At 61.2% G+C, this 15,886-nt stretch overlaps 1 protein-coding gene across 2 annotated transcripts in view; it reads left to right on the top strand.

The window, feature by feature from the left end:
- Window positions 1-237: 237 nt before the first annotated feature.
- Window positions 238-15,886, top strand: part of LOC118658917 (Grid2 interacting protein) — a 25,814-nt gene continuing 10,165 nt past the window's right edge. Inside the window, exons 1-9 of one of the 2 annotated variants that reach the window (XM_036314733.1) lie at window positions 238-305; window positions 7,069-7,317; window positions 7,513-7,598; window positions 8,961-9,030; window positions 9,763-9,857; window positions 10,108-10,291; window positions 13,904-14,058; window positions 15,411-15,566; window positions 15,777-15,874. In XM_036314733.1, coding sequence (XP_036170626.1) covers window positions 292-305; window positions 7,069-7,317; window positions 7,513-7,598; window positions 8,961-9,030; window positions 9,763-9,857; window positions 10,108-10,291; window positions 13,904-14,058; window positions 15,411-15,566; window positions 15,777-15,874 — 1,107 coding nt within the window. In that variant the 5' untranslated portion in view covers window positions 238-291. Of the gene's footprint in view, window positions 306-4,495; window positions 4,638-7,068; window positions 7,318-7,512; window positions 7,599-8,960; window positions 9,031-9,762; window positions 9,858-10,107; window positions 10,292-13,903; window positions 14,059-15,410; window positions 15,567-15,776; window positions 15,875-15,886 lie in introns of those variants that run through there. The other variant, XM_036314732.1, reaches the window with a different exon arrangement.

Here is a 15,886-nt window from a genome sequence, read left to right on the forward strand (position 1 = left end):
TGCCCGCCCAGCTGGGACCTGCCCCCCTGGGCCCGAGTGCCGCCTTCCCCGCCGGGATCTGCGGGGCTCTCCCCACCCGCCTCCCCAGCCAGCGACTGCTCCCCTGCTCCCCACCCGCCCCGCTTCCTGGGCTCAGCCCGCCCTCTCCCCTCGCTGCCAGTCACCCCGAAGCCTGCCCCTCCCTCTGGGCCTGGCCAATGTCAGCGACTGCGTTGGCCACCCCCCGCCCCCACAGCGGCGGGCGCAGCCTCTGGGCTCCGCTGCCGAGCGCAGGCCGCCGGCGAGGCCACCATGAGCTGCCTGGGGTGAGTTAGGGGCCCGCCGCTCGCAGGGGAAGCCGGAGAGGAAAGAAAAAGTTCTTTCTGGAGCCGAATTTGCAGGGGAGACGCTGTGCGGGCGCTGAGGGCGCCCGGGGCGGAGGTGGATGGGCAGCCCCCCGCCCCTCCCCGCCCCTCCCCACGGGGCTGCGCCCAGGGCGAGGGCGCTCGGGCTGTCCCCGGGGGAGCTGGCGCGCGTCCCCAGCCTGCGAGCAGCCAGACTCCCCGGAGGCCCCTCGTCTCCCTGCGCTGCTGCCCTGGCGTCTGTCCCCGCCGCCTCTGCCGGGCCAGCCTGTGTGCCTCCGGGGAGTCCCCGCGCCTTTCCCTCCGCAGCCGCCCCCGAGCGACCGGCGCGGGCCAGGAAAAGCCAATGGGGGGCGCCCCCGGCAGAGCGTGCAGCCGAGAGCCTGGGCAGCGGGAGCGGGACCTGGGGAAGCCTGTCCCGCAGCCTCCCCGGGGCGCTGCTGGGGAGGATGAAACAGCAGCCTCTGTTGTCAGCGCGAGTGAAGTGAGACAGGAAAATTGGGGAGGCGGTGGAGGAGGGGGCGGGGCCCAGCTGGGCTACCCTGACAGTGTGGCTTCAGCCATCCCCACCCCCACCTCCCTATCCCACCCCACCGGTGGCCTGGGCTGCAGTGATCCGTGCGGCGCGTTCCCAAGGGAGCAGGACGGGGTGAAGGAGTCTCAGACACAGTTATCTGTGATTCCGAGGGCTGAGAGCCAGCGGAGACAGCCCGGGGCTGAATCCTCATGGGGCAATCGAGGTGGGCTCCCAGGAGGAGGCAGCAGGTGCTGGTCTGCGGCTCAGACAGTGACCGGTGGTGTCTGGCTGTGTGTCCTGTGGAGGTGGGAAGACGGTCCCTAAGGGGTGTTCATCAGGGCCAGGCATCTAGCCACAGGGGTGGACTCCTGAGCACCAAAGGGAAGGGCAGTGTTCCCCAGGCCTACGGGTACCAACATTGGGTACCCAACAGTGCCCGGCTGTGAACCATCCTACATGGGGTAAAAGGCCACTCTGAGCTACAGTGTGGCCCTGGGGACCTCCCCTCCCCCATCAGTGAGAGACCAGGTTTAAATGAGAGGTTGGGCAGCAAAGGGTAGCGGTGAGGGTGTGTGTGTGTGTGTGAGTGCGTGTGTGTGTGTGTGTGTGTGTGTGTGTGAGTGCGTGCGTGCGTGTGTGTGTGTGAGTGCGTGTGTGTGTGTGTGTGTGTGTGTGAGTGCGTGTGTGTGTGTGTGTATGTGTGTGACAGGTCAGAGCTCAACAGAGGCTGGAACCCATCAGACCAAGCGGTGGCCCCAGTGGCTGCAGCAGAGACGTGGGGAGAAAGGAGAAGGCGCAGGGAGACCAGGAGGCTGGGCCGTGTGGTTCAGCAGCCACTGGTCATGTGTCGCTATTTAAAAAATGAAATTTCATGAGTCTAGATAGATAAAGGTTTAAATCCAGCTCCCCGGTCTCCCTAGGGAGCTGCTAGCCACAGTTCAAGTGCTCGATAGCCACACGTGGCTGGTGGCGACCTCATAGATGTTGCACCCACGCACCATTTCAGGGAGTCCTCGGGCCTGCACGGCCTCGGGGATTCAGGTCAGTGGCAGCCACGCCAGCGAAGGGGCTCATCTTCCTTTAGCGCAGCAGCTAATTCAGTGGCTGAGGCCTAATTTGGGTCTGTCCCCAAAGGGATCCCAGCTTGATGAAGTAATGAAATGGCTTTCTAATTAGGACAGGCCAGGCCGTTTGGAAAGTGTGACGTGGTTAGGAGGGAACAGGAAAGCTAAGTCCTGGGAGGGGGGCGGTCTGCTAGTGTTTCAGGAAATATGGGAGGGGAGGGGCAGGCATGGGAGGTGGGGGCAGGGGAGCAACGGAGGTGGTGGAGGGAGCTGGAATTTGGAATCTCAACAGACCTAGCTCAAACCCAAACCCACTGGCTGGCTGCTCGACCTTGAGCAGGTTCATTGACCTCTGCGGTTACCTGTGAAAGGCGGTTGGTGATATCTACGCGGGTCCCCCAGCAGGGGTTCTTGGTAGGAAATAGCATAAATCAACGGTTCTCAACCTGTGGGTCGCGACCCCTTTGGCTGTCGAACAACCCTTTCACAGGGGTCGCCTAAGACCATCCTGCATGTCAGATATTTACATGACGATTCATAACAGTAGCAACATTACAGTTATGAAGTAGCAACGAAAATAATTTTATGGTTGGCTCACAACATGAGGAACTGTATTTAAAGGGCCAGAAGGTTGAGAACCCACTGGCATAAATGAACTCTGCCATCTACAAGCAGAAAGGAGGTTATTTAGGTTCTTGGGGTGATATTGGTTAATAACATTATATAGGTTTCAGGCGTACCATTATATGATGCATCGTCTGTATATGGCAGCGATTTTCAATCCGTGTGCCACAAGAATTTTTAAAACATGCAACACCTGACTGTCTAGTCAGGGGCACTGACCTCTTTTCCCTTCAATTATTAAATTATAAAAACAACAGCAGCCAACACAGTGGCCATCTGGTGTGAATGAATCAAAATTATACCTCGTTTTCTGTCAGATGGCAGATTGGTCATGAGTTTGTGTGCCATGAGATGAAAAAGGTTGACAGTCGCTGGTACATTGCCTTGCGTGTCTACCACCCAAACAGAAAGAGGTTAGTTGAGAACCTGGGGGCGGGGATCTCACTTTTCCACCCTCTGCTGCTGACAAGGCTCAGGGGCCCCCCTTGCAGTTACTGGGAGATTTCTGACGCTGTGTGGCTGGCAGTGCCGGGCATTCATTCGTGTCAGTTCCTGTGGTTTCCCCTGGGGACCATCTCTTTCTCCCCAAGGTGGTTTCTCAGCCGTGGCAGTACCGACCTCTGGGGCCCAATAATTGTCCGTTGTCCTGTATGTTGTAGGATGTTTAGCGGCATCCCTGGCCCCACCCACAAATGCCAGTAGCATAGTCCCCTCCTAGTTGTCATTTGGTGGCAACCAAAACTGTCCCCAGACAGTACCAAATGCTCCCCCCCCCCCTCCCGTGAGAATGGCTGTCCTAGAGTGATCGTCTCTGGGGGCACACTCCCCCAGGGTAGGCACTCAGAGAGGCCAGCTGTGGCCTGACGCCTGGCCACCCCCTGCTGCTCAGAGTCACCTGACCAGATGTGCCAGCTGCTGGCTCCTTCGCTGGCCCCGGGTGGTGCACGGCAGGCTGTGTGTGGATCTGAGCAGGAGCACTTACTTTGTGCGGGCATCTCCTCCGCCCACAGCAAGGCAGACAGCGCCCTGGCCTCCGGGCGGGCCTAGTTCGGGATCAGCCAGAACTGGCTCCATCTTGATGGGCAACTGTGGCCCTGGGGCGCCAGGGAGCTGGGAGGGTTCTCAGACATTTCTCTCTGGGAGGGTGGGGGACAAGGCTTGGGAGGACACAGCTCTGGCTCCTGAGAAATGCTGCCCTGAGAGGTCCCGCAGGGGGCAGCCTGGCTGGGGTCAGGAATGGGAATGGGGGGCTGAGGTGGGCTGGGCAGACCCCGTTTCCTGTCCTCTCTCCCCTCGGCTCTCCTCCAGTGAGAAGCACTCATCGCGGTGAGGCCCAGCCTGGCAGCCCCTCCTCCCTTCCATTCACTCCCAGACCCAGCACCCCTCCTGCCTCTGTTTTCAGAATCTAGACACTTGTTCCATCCCTCCCTTCTCCCCTCCCAGCACCCCTTCCCCGAGTGCCCAAACTTCTGATCCCTCCACCTCCCCTTAAATCCCTGGACCCTCCCATGGCTCCCTGTCTCAGAGTGCAGTCTCAGCCGCGGCCAGTGGCGTCCAAGGCTCCCTCTCCGGCCCCTGCCGATGAGCTTGCCCCTGGGTAGGTAGTGAGGGCTTCCTCTTTGTGTCTCAACTCCTGCTGAGCCCTGGAGGCTCAGCGCAGCGGCCACCCTCTCCGGGAAGCCTTCCGGGCTCTTCAGGAGACAGTCGGGACTTCCTGGGACGGTGGGGTTCATTCTCACTGCAGCGGGTGTTGGGGACTCGCCACTGTGCGGGGCAGCCGGGCGCTCGGGAGAGACTGACGGAGGAAGCCTGGAGGAGACAGCGGGACAGCCTCCAGCCGCCCCAGATCCCGGGGAGCTAGCGGAAGGTCCCCCCAGGGGCGGGGCGGGGAGGGGCGGGGCTACCTGGGAGGGGCGGGCGCCAGGCCAAGGGCCGCGTGCGCTGGGCTCTGTGCGCGGGGCCGGCAGAGGAGCGCGGAGTCGCGGCGCCCTCGCTCTGCTTGCGGCTCGGCTACCCACTGCGTCCGCTCCTGCGGTGCCGCCGTCGCCAGCTCCAGATGGGGAAGGACCAGGGCTTCTCCCGGCACTTTCGGTAGTTTCCCCGCCGCGCCCCCGCTCCCGGGAACCGTGCGCCCCTGGAGCCGTGCGCCCCTGGAGCCGTGCGCCCAGGGCGCCGCGGACCCGGCTCGGGCCAGCCTGGGAGGGGGTGGAGTGGGCACCGAAGGGTTACCTGCCCTTGCGGGCGCCCGCGGTGCCTGTCTGGGGCGCGGGGCTGGGGGGGGTGGACTTAAACAGGAGGGGTACAAGGGGGCGAGTTCCGGTGGGCGCCCGGGACCCGCCCTAGGCCCTAGGGGTCGGGAGCTGAGGGCTGGGGTTGAAAAGCCCTCTTTCTTTCCTCGCCGGGTCGGGAAATGTAGGGAGAGAGGACGCTGGGGGGCGGGGGCTGGGAGGAACCTGGAAGTGGGTTTAGACCTAACTCCCCGCGGAGCGGACACACTGACCCTGAGAGCAGCTCCTCATGTGGCCCCGGGAGAGCCCTGCAGCCTCCGAGAAGCCTCTGGCATGGCAGAGTCCTGGGCAGCCAGGGCTGGGCTGTCAAGGTCAGGGGCACAGTGAGGGGCCACAATGGCCCAGGAGACCCCACTGCGCATGGCTCTTCTGGGAGAGTTGGTTTAAAGCAGACCCAGGGCTGGGGTGCCCAGGCCACCCTGAGCCGCATGGGGGGCCCACTCAGCCAGGAAGGGCATCTGCCTCACCAGGCTCAGCCCCAAGGACACCCAGCCTCCCCCACCTGTGCCCTGGTGATTCCCCCTGGTGCCCACCTGGGGGGCAGGCGGGGTCCTCTCTAGTTGCTGCTGGAGGTAGAGCTGGGATGGTCGTCTGGCCTCTGCCCAGGTGGGACCCAAGGCAGATGCCTTCTGGAGCCTGGGACTGGAGCCCAAAGTCATCTCTCCTTTATCTGAGCAGGAGGCCTGTGGTGGGTGCAGGACCGGGTGGGGAATTCGCAGGCCAGGCAGATGGGGGTGTCGGGCTCCAGAGACCTTGAGTGGCCATCTGGGGAATGAGGCCGAGGCTCTGGATGGGGGATTGCTGTGGTTGGCGAGGCTGAGCAGATCAGGCAGGGTTGCTCCTGGCAGAGTGGAGTATGTCGTTCATGCTGGCCTCCTGATCTCCTGGGGCATCCAGGAGCAGAGCTCACGGTGAGGGGGGTGGGGGAGTCGGTGAGGGGGGTGGGGGAGTCGAGTCCCGATGAACCTCCTCCCTAAGGGCTCACACCCCTTCCCTCCCAGCAGGCAGCTACTCTGCCCGCCTGGCCTGGTTAATCCTACCCACAGCGGTTTAGGGAACTGGGTGGGGGCCACTGGGTGACCCCAGACGGGTTGTATTCCAGCTGCCTGCAAGGCCACCGACCCCCTTTCCTTCCTCCCCCCGCCATGCCCTGGTACTGGCCCCTGGTGCAAAGAACAGGGGAGGGAACTGTGAGAGGCGGCCACGGAGGCCTGATAAACAGAACTTCAGGGCCCGCCCTCAGTGCTGAGGCCCGGAGGCTGGGCGCGTCCCAGCTGTGTTAACCCGGAGAGGTCCGGACCCTCAGCACCCCTGCTGTGGGCCCAGGAGTCCCCGATGGCAACTGCCGCCATCACTCAGGGGTTTGGTTGGACCACCCGTGGCGCTGGCGCCCTGTTTACTGAGTCACTGAGCCCCTCCCATGTGCCTTGGGGGCTGGTCACCCCTGCTCAAAGCTGCGCTATGGACCCAGCCCTCAGAGAGCGTCCAGGTCACAGAGAGACCCATGGTACAAGGAACCATGCGGGGTGTGGGCCCCCCACAAGGGACCCTGAGAGCCTCCCCCTGCTTCTCAGCACGTCCCGATAGTGGCCAGACAGAGGGACTTGCTCCAGCAGGGAGGCTAGAGGAAGCCAGTGTTGGTGTGGAAGGGCGAGCTGGCTTCGCTAAGGGAACTGAGGGCAGGGGGAGGGGGGAGGGGAGGAGGGGAGGGGGAAAGTGAGAGGAGGCCTGGAGGCGGTGGTCCCGCACATCGAGGGGGCAGCGCAGAGCCATGGGGCCGCTGGCCAGAGGAGCGGGCTGGGGGCTGGAGGCTGGGGGCTGGGGGTGCGGTGGTGGTGAGGGGGATGGGGCGGGGGGTCTGACCAGGCCGGGTTGCATCTTCCGTTTTCTCCAGCGGAGGTGCCTGGAGTCAGGCTGGGGGAAGAGTTTGGGGATCCCTGGCTGGGCCGGCCCGGCAGGTGCAAGGGCACGATTGAGGGAGTAGGGAGAGGCCGGAGCGGAGAAAGTGGAGGCAGGAAGAGGAGGGGACCAGGCTTTGGGGAGCTGAGGTCCTCGGAGGCCAGAGTAATAACGGGGCGGTCCCAGCCGGAGCGTGTGGTCGGGAGCGCCAGCTCGGACTCAAGGGGGTGCCGGCGGCTGAGCGCTCCGCCACCCGGGGGGCGCCTGTGGGCCGGGGTTGGAAGCGATCGGGGCGCAGTCTGGGGCGCGCCCCGACCCGGCTGGCTTCCCGGCAGGATCTTCATCCCCAAGAAGCACCGGGCGCGCTTCGACGAGGTGGTGTCGCAGGGTCTGCTGGGCAAGCTGTGCCGCGCGCGGCGGGCGCAGAGCGCGCAGAGGCTGCGCCGGAGCCGCAGCGAGGAGCGGCCCGAGCGCCTCCTGGTGTCCACGCGCGCCAGCGCCGCCCCGCGCCGCCCCGACGAGCCGCCCCCGCTCAAGGCCGCCTCGCTGCTGGCCGGCCGCGCCTGCTCGGGGCGCGCGCGCAGGTACCCGGGCCGGGGCGCGGGAGGCGGACTCCTCCTGGGGGGTGGGCCGGCTCAGGATGGAGACCTGGGCGGAGGGGGAGGGGGAGGCGTGGCGGGGGCGGGGGACCGTGTAGGGGAGGTTAGGGTGAACCGACGTCGTCGGCATCCCAGGGCAGGGCCCGCTGCCCACCCCCACCCCCGCCTCTTTCTCCCCAGGACCGTCCGCGTCTACAAGGGCAACAAGAGCTTCGGCTTCACGCTGCGCGGCCACGGGCCCGTCTGGATCGAGTCCGTCCTGCCTGGTGAGGGGTGGGCGGGTTGTCCAGAATGGGGCAAAGGGCCCCATTGGGCCGCCGCTCAGCACCCCCGACTCCCGCCCGCCCTGTACCCACCTCATGTAGCCTGTGTCCTCCAAGCGAGCGTCCCAGGGCAGCAGCCAAATCATCCATCTTGGGGCTGGGCAACGCTGTCCAAGTTCAGGGTCACCCCTGAGCCGAGTGAAACTAGCTCTCCGCCCAGACCATCCCATGCCCACCTGGAGAGCGGGGCACCGGGTCCAGGCAGCCAGAACGGAGCAGATGTCTGCCCAGGCTGGGCCCAAACCACACTCCCTGTGCAGGGGCCACCTTCACTGTGGAAGGGCATTGCCAGGCAGCCAGACCCACACCCTGCCGGTCCCCCCTCCTCCTCCCGCCCGCCTGCCTTCTTGCTCCCGGAATGGCGGCATCTTGCAGAAGGCGGAGCAGGAATTCCCCCTTCTCACCTTCCAGTGGAAGGGGTGGGGGGTGAGGGTGGGGGGGAAGCGACCCATGTCTTGCTGAGGCAGCCCATCCAGTGTGGGTTTGAACTCTCCCGCCCTGTACCCACCCTCAGGGCTGGGCCACCTGCTCTGCCTGGCACCCATCCCCTCCCAGCACGTGAGTGTGGTGCTCTGGGGGCTCCGTCCCCATGGGTGCCCGGCTGAGGCTGAGTCCTTCCACCCTCCTGCCTCTCACGTCTGGGGCGCACTGATCTGGACGATGGGCGTCTTCTGCCTCCTGGGAAAGCGTCAGGGCCTTTGCCCCACCGTGCCAGCCACTGGATACTCAGGTCTGACCCTGGTGGCTGACGCGCCCAGGTCCCCTCGGATTTGGGTACCACTGTGGTTGACATGCTGTTGTTGCGACAAGGTCCGAAGCTGCTCTCTGGGGAGCGTCCTCTGGAAACGAGTCATCTTTCCTGTTTGGATGTGTCTCTTCCAACTCTGCCGCCCCCACCCCACGAGTGGGCAGAGCCGCCTGGCCTGGGCCAGTTACAATCCAGGTGTGCTGCTCTGCCCAGCCCTGCCGCCAGGGGGCACTTCCTCCGGTGACAACGGCAGGGAGGAACCTGGTGTGGGCCTTCGGAGGACAGACAACTGTGTGGAGTGGCGTCCTTTGGGGGCGCAGACGCTGCAGAGTTGCTGCTCGCAGATCTTTGCTTCAGCTCATCTCCAACCGCTCAGGGCTGACCGGCCGCCCCAGCGCCCCCGCCTGCCTGGAATCACTCCGGGCTAGAGCAGCCAGCGAGGCGCAGGGCCTGAGCTGGTCTAATGTGGCCCCCCCCCCCCCCCCCCCCCCCCCCCCCCCCCCCGCCCGCCCCCCCCCCCGCCCCCGCTGACCAGCGGCCTCTCTTCTTGCCTCCAGGGAGCCCGGCTGACAATGCCGCCCTCAGGTCGGGCGACCGGATCCTCTTCCTCAACGGACTGGACATGAGGTCAGAGGCTGCTGGGGACAGCAGAGCTTGGCGGAGAACTGTCCCCTAAAACTGCTGCCTCTCGGGACCCCCAGCCCTGGTCCTGATCTCCTCTGCCCAGTGGGTCCCCAGGGTCTGCCCCTCATCCTAGGGCAGTGATGGCAAACCTATGACACGCGTGTCCGAGGTGACACGTGAACTCATTTTTTTGGTTGATTATTCTTTGTTAAATGGCTTTTAAATATATAAAATAAATATCAAAAATATAAATCTTTGTTTTACTATGGTTGCAAATATCAAAAAAGTTCTATACGTGACAGGGCACCAGAGTTAAGTTAGGGTTTTTCAAAATGCTGACACGCCGAGCTCAAAAGGTTCGCCATTACTGTCCTAGGGGAACTCCTGAATCTATTCTCCCACCCTCGCCAGGACATCAGTTCATCCTTCCAACCTGAAAACACCCCAGCCCCACGCAGGGCACAGAGCTGAAAGTCTTGCCCTGTAGGGGGAGTCCTGCCCGGGGGTGGGGGGATGGGTGCCAGCCCTTCTGTGCCCTGGAGCTGCTCCTGCAGAGAGGACCTGGCAGGAGAGGCCCTGTCTGGCTCTGGCTGTGGCCCTGCTGGGGACTTGCTGTGTGGGCTCTGCAGGCAGGAGGGGGGGGGGCGGGGGGGGCGGGGGGGGGAGGGTGTCCGGTGGGCGGCCGTGGACGGGGCTCACCTGGCCAGGCCCTCCCGGGCCATCTCTGCTTGGCAGGAACTGCTCCCATGACAAGGTGGTGTCCATGCTGCAGGGCAGTGGCGCAATGCCCACCCTGGTGGTAGAGGAGGGACTCGTCCCGTTCCCCAGCGGTGAGACCCCCACTCCACAGAGACCCTGAGGGGCCCCCTCTGCTTACCCCCCAAACCCACAGCATCCCCCGCTTGGTGCTGTGGACCCCAGTGGGACCGTCTTAGGCACCTGCCTGGCTCTCCCTCCACCCCCAGCTGCAGCCGCAGATGTGCCTCCCAATGCAGGGTGCCCACAGCCACACCCAGTCAGGAGGGCCCCGGGCCTGGGGACGCCGGGTCACCCGGGCCTCTCCTGCCTGTGACCCTGCAGACTCCGATTCTTTGGATTCCTCCAGCCCGTCGGCGGCGCTCACCTCCCTGCAGTGGGTGGCGGACATCCTGCCGGCCAGCATCCGCGTGCAGGGGAGGACCTTCAGCCAGCAGCTGGAGCGCCTGCTCACGCCTCCCGAGCGCTACGGGGTCTGCCGGGCCCTCGAGAGCTTCTTCCAACACAGGTGGCCAGGCCGGAGCAGGGGCGGGGACCTGCCCTGGGTGGGCCCCAAATCCTGCCCCGACTCACTGTCGGGGTCCACCTGCTCAGCCTCCTCGCCCCCTTCTCCTGGGGAGGCTCAAAGAAAGCAGCAGCTGGAACCAGGGGTCCCCAGGTGGGGACAGTTGAGCTGCCCCAGAGCAAACTCTGCCTCTGGAACCTCCTAGCCCCTGAGCTGGGCAGGTGACAGCCTGGTCTGCAACGTGAAGGAGACTGGTCACCTGCAGCGTTGATGGTGGGACCCTCACAGGGATGGTGCCTCCAGGATCAGCAAGGCCCCAAGATGCCCAGCGCCCGGGGCCCGCGTTGGGGGTGGTTGGGTATCCTTCTTTCTCTTTTTGCACCTTCAGGGGCAGCAGGCTGCGTCATCACCCTCCTCAGCCGCGGCCTGTGCAAAGCTCCTCCCTTGTTCATCCTTTTCCTCTTTTTGTTTGAAGAGTTGTGTTAAGACATATTTCACGGGCCGTGCAATTCCTCCAGCTGAGTGTGACTTCAGTGTGCTGGTTTTTAGTATGTTCACACTAAACACACTCAATTTTAGAGCATGTTCATCACCTCGAAAAGAACCCTGCACGCTTTCACCGTCGCCTGCCTTCTCTGCTCCTGCTCACCGGGCACAACCATTAACCCGCTTTCTGTCTCTATAATTTCTTCTTTTAAAATGTATTTTTATTGATTTCAGAAAGGAAGGGAGAGGGGGAGAGAGATAGAAGCATCAATGATGAGAGAAAACCATTGATCGGCTGCCTCTTGCACACCCTACACTGGGGATCAAGCCGGCAACCCGGGCATGTGCCCTAACCCGGAATCAAACTGTGACCCGGTTCATAGATCGACACTCAACCACTGAGCCACACCAGCTGGGCTGTCTCTATAATTTCTTTTTTTTAAAATATATTTTATAGATTTTTTACAGAGAGAAAGGGAGAGGGATGGAGAGTTAGAAACATCAAGAGAGAGAAACACCGATCAGCTGCCTCCTCCACACCCCCTACTGGGGATGTGCCCGCAACCAAGGTACATGCCCTTGACCGGAATCGAACCTGGGACCCTTCAGTCCACAGGCCGACGCTCTATCCATTGAGCCAAACGGGTTAGGGCTGTCTCTATCATTTCCCTGTTCATTTTACATGAACAGAATGGTACAATATGTGGATTTTTGTGTCTACTTCTTTCCCTTAGAGCAGTGGTTCTCAACCTTCCTAATGCTGCGACCCTTTAATGCAGCTCCTCATGTTGTGGTGACCCCCAACCATAAAATTATTTCCGTTGCTGCTTCATAACTGTAATTTTGCTACTGTTATGAATCGTCATGTAAATATCTGATATGCAGGATGTATTTTCATTGTTACAAATTGAACATAATTAAAGCATAGTGATTCATCACAAAAACAACATGTAATTATATATGTGTTTTCCGAAGGTCTTAGGCGACCCCTGTGAAAGGGTCGTTTGACCCCCAAAGGGGTCGCGACCCACAGGTTGAGAACCGCTGCCTTAGAGTGTTGTCAACGTTCATCCAAGTTATAGCATCAAGTAGCATCGTTTCTTTTTTATGGCTGAGAATATTCCATTGCATGGACAGAACACATTATGTTGGTCCCCCCTCAGTTGACGGACGCGTGGTGCTTCCGCCTTTCATTTCCTTTTGGCCCCACCCCCTCTCCCTCGCCCCTCCCGCCGTTTACTGGGCACATTTCCTCTGAAGATGTTCTTGAACAGTGGGCATTGCTGTTCCGCGTGGTGTTTTTATTTCACATCATCATGTGCTCTGTGCTGCATTCTGTGTCTGGCTGTTCTCCCACCAAGTGCCCTGTCTCTGCATCTGTCCACGTGGCTCTGTGGACATTGAACGCACTGTTTGCACTGCAGCCACGTTCCCTGGGCCCGCAGCCGCTGTCTCCTCTCTTTACCTCGCCTGCGGCGGTCACGGGGCTGCCTCTCGCGGCTCCAGCGCAGTAACACTGTGCCGAACGCCTCTGTGCTCATCCCCGGGGAGCTGTGTACCATTCATTGAAATTTATGTCTGAGAGGAAATTGCCAGATGCTAAGGTATTTGCTTACTGAGCTGGACAAGGCTGTGCCGAACTGCTCCCCGGCGCTGGTTTTACCCGCACCAGCAGTGCAGGAGGGCTCCCCCAGCCCCGGGTCCTTGCCGCCATATGGCACTATCCAGCTGTCTATTTTTGCTGGTCTTTTTGGCCATAAAGTCACATCTTATTTGGTTTTTATTTAAAAATATACTTTTATTGATTTTGGAGAGGAAGGGAGAGGAGAGAGAAACATCAATGATGAGAGAGAATCATGGATTGGCTGCCTCCTGCACGCCCCCCACTGGGGATGGAGCCTGAAACCTGGGCATGTGCCCTGCCCAGGAATCAAACTATGACCTCCTGGTTCATAGGTCAACACTTAACCACTGAGCCACGCCAGCCTGGCAAGGGTTTTTAATTACTAATTATTTTAGACATCCTTTAATATCCTCCTTAACTTTTTTCATTTTCTTTTCCATAAGTTACCCATTCAGACCTGTTGTCCATTTTTGTTTTATTGGGCTTTTTGTTCTTGTGGATTTGCAGGAGATCTGTGTATATGTGAGGTACTGGTTCCTTGTTGGTTTTGAATATTGTCACTATCACCTCCCATTTGCCACTTCTGTTAGTATTGACATTTTACGAAGTCCTTCCTTGCCTCTAGTGGTTCTCAACCTTCCTAATGCCGCGACCCTTTAATACAGTTCCTCATGTGGTGACCCCCAACCATAAAATTATTTTCGTTGCTACTTCATAACTGTAATTTTGCTACTGTTATGAATCGTGATGTAAATATCTGATATGCAGGATGTATTTTCAGGGGTCGCGACCCACAGGTTGAGAACCGCTGCAGCTCAAGAGATGGTTTCCTGCTTTCTCTTCTGCTAAGTTTAGAATTGTACCTTCACGCTTCAGTTTTTACCCACCTAGAGTTCATCTTTATGCCAGGTCCTGTGTGAGGACACCGTTTTTTCCACATAATGCAGAGGTCAGCACACTATTTCTGTGAGGGGCTGGAGAGTCAATATTTCAGGCTTTTGGGGCCATACAGTCTGCATTGAAACTATTCAACTCCACTGTTGTAGCTTGCAAACAGCCATAGACAATCTATAAGCAAACAGGCAGGCCTTGTTCCAATCGAACTTGCTTCACAAACACAGATTTGGGCCCACAGGCCGTCATTTGCTGATCCCCGGCACAGTGGCTCGGCTTTCCCAATACACGCCATGCATTCCAACCTTCACAACAGCTCTGGGCAAGAGGTGTCATTTTTATCCCCATTTCACAGATGAGGAAACTGAGGCAGAGCGCTAAGTAACCTGAGAAAGGTCACTTGGCTGGTACGTGGTGGAGGCAGGACTTGAATCTGGGCAGTTGTCCCCAGGGCCTGCCTTCCCACCCAGCTCTCTGTCTTGGCAGTGGGAAGGGGGGCAGGGCAGGAGCCCGAATTCTGTGGCCTGGAAGTGCCCCCCTTATCTGTCCCCACCCCATTCCCTAAGGTGAGGCCCTGAGTAGTGAACCCCTGGCTCCTGCGCCTCCCCCAGGAACATCGACACCCTCATTGTCGACGTCTACCCGGTGCTGGACACGCCCGCCAAGCAGGTGCTCTGGCAGTTCGTCTACCAGCTGCTGACTTACGAGGAGCAGGAGCTCTGCCATGAGAAGATCGCATGTTTCCTGGGCTACACCGCCATGACCGGTGAGCAGCCCTCCCCCCAGCCCGCCCCCTGCCCCATCAGGTGAGCAGCCCTCCCCCCAGCCCGCCCCCTGCCCCATCAGGTGAGCAGCCCTCCCCCCAGCCCACCCCCTGCCCCATCAGGTGAACAGCCCTCCCCCCAGCCCGCCCCCTGCCCCATCAGGTGAACAGCCCTCCCCCAGCCCCGCCCCCTGCTCCACCAGGTGAGCAGCCCCTCCCCCACCCAGGCACCTGTTCTCACCTGCTAGGTACAGTGGGGCCTTGACTTACGAGTGTCCCGACTAATGAGTTTTTCGAGATACGAGCTGTCTCTCGGCCGATTGTTTGCTTTGAGTTGCGAGCTAAAATTCGGGTTACGAGCCAGCTTCAGATACCCCACCGCTAGTTGGCGCAGCGAACGTCACAGTGAACGCCACAACATCAGCCCAGCATCACGTGTCTCACTCGTTCACTTTAAGATTTGACATACGAGTAGTTTGAGTTACGAGCTCCGTCACAGAACGAATTAAACTCGTAAGTCAAGGCCCCACTGTATTAGAGAGGACCTGGGCCCCCCACACATAGATGTGCCCATGTGCCACGCTGATACCCAACACACCCAGCTGGCTCCACGCTTGGCCTCATGGATGTGCCTTCCTAGCTTTAAGGAGCAAATGCGGCCTTAGACCCCCCCCAGCTCACCACCTGCGTCTCGGTGGCTGTGTGGCACCTCAGGAAGCGTGTCACAGATTGAGAAGCGCGTGTGGCCGCTGTTTGCAGCCCCAGATTGTGGGCGTGCAGCTGGGTCACACCTGGCTGGGCACAGACACCAGTCAGTGCCCGTGAGCCCACGACACCATGCACTTCATCGTTTCAGCCACGGGATGCAAACCCTGGGCCTTTGTTTTAGCCGCTCTGCCCCTGCTGGTCCCAGCCTGCAGCTCCACGTGCTGGCCCTCGTGTGCCCACCAGCCCTAATCCCAGGAGCCCACCGTGAGCAGGGGGAGGGGCCAGGGTTTTAGCAAGAAACGGGGTGCAGGTGTCTCACACATCTGCCTAGACCTGGAACCTTCCTTCCCACCCCGTCAGTCCCTAAGGCAGCAGTGCTCGGAGGTGAGACCTTGATGATGGGGCCCTAGGCTCGTGTCATGAGAAAAGGCCCTGTGGCCACCTCCCCCCTCCGTTCTCAGGCTGGCGCCACCCCTGCTCCTGTCCTGGCACCGCTCTCTCACCCCAGGCTTCCCCTCCACAGCTGTCCTAGAGCCAGGCAGGGCCGGGGCACAGACTGGCACAGCTGCTGCCCTCGCCCTCCCTGTGTTTGGCTGCTCCTCCTCTGGCTGAGGGGCAAGGGCCCACCTCTCCTTTGTGTCCCACAGCAGAGACAGAGCCGGAGCTGGACCTGGAGCCGGAGCTGGATCTGGAGCCGGAGCCGGAGCCGGTGCCCGAGCCCCAGCCACGGAGCTCCCTGCGGGCCTCCTCCATGTGCCGCCGCAGCCTGCGGTCCCAGGGCCTGGAGGCCGGCCTCGCCTGCGGTAGGCCCCGGGCCAGACCCAGCAGCAGGAGAGGGTTCGAGGGCAAGGCCTGGGCTGGTTCCCCACCTGCAGGGTGAGAAACCCCGGGAACCAGGCTGAGCGGCGGCCCTCCTGGGCTGCAGGGCTAGCGGGTAGTGGGTTCTTTCTCCTGGGCCCCCCTGGTCTGGCTGGTGCCTGACTCTGCCCTCCCTGCCCCCCGACTCCCAGCAGGTCCCAGTGACTGCCCTGAGGTGCCTCTTCCTCTGATCCCGGGCGAGCGCCAGGCAGGCGACGGCACATCCCTTCCCGAGACCCCCAACCCCAAGATGGTGAGACCTCTG

The sequence above is a fragment of the Myotis myotis genome, unplaced genomic scaffold (genome assembly GCF_014108235.1).
Source record: "Myotis myotis isolate mMyoMyo1 unplaced genomic scaffold, mMyoMyo1.p scaffold_m19_p_6, whole genome shotgun sequence".
NCBI lineage: Eukaryota > Metazoa > Chordata > Mammalia > Chiroptera > Vespertilionidae > Myotis > Myotis myotis.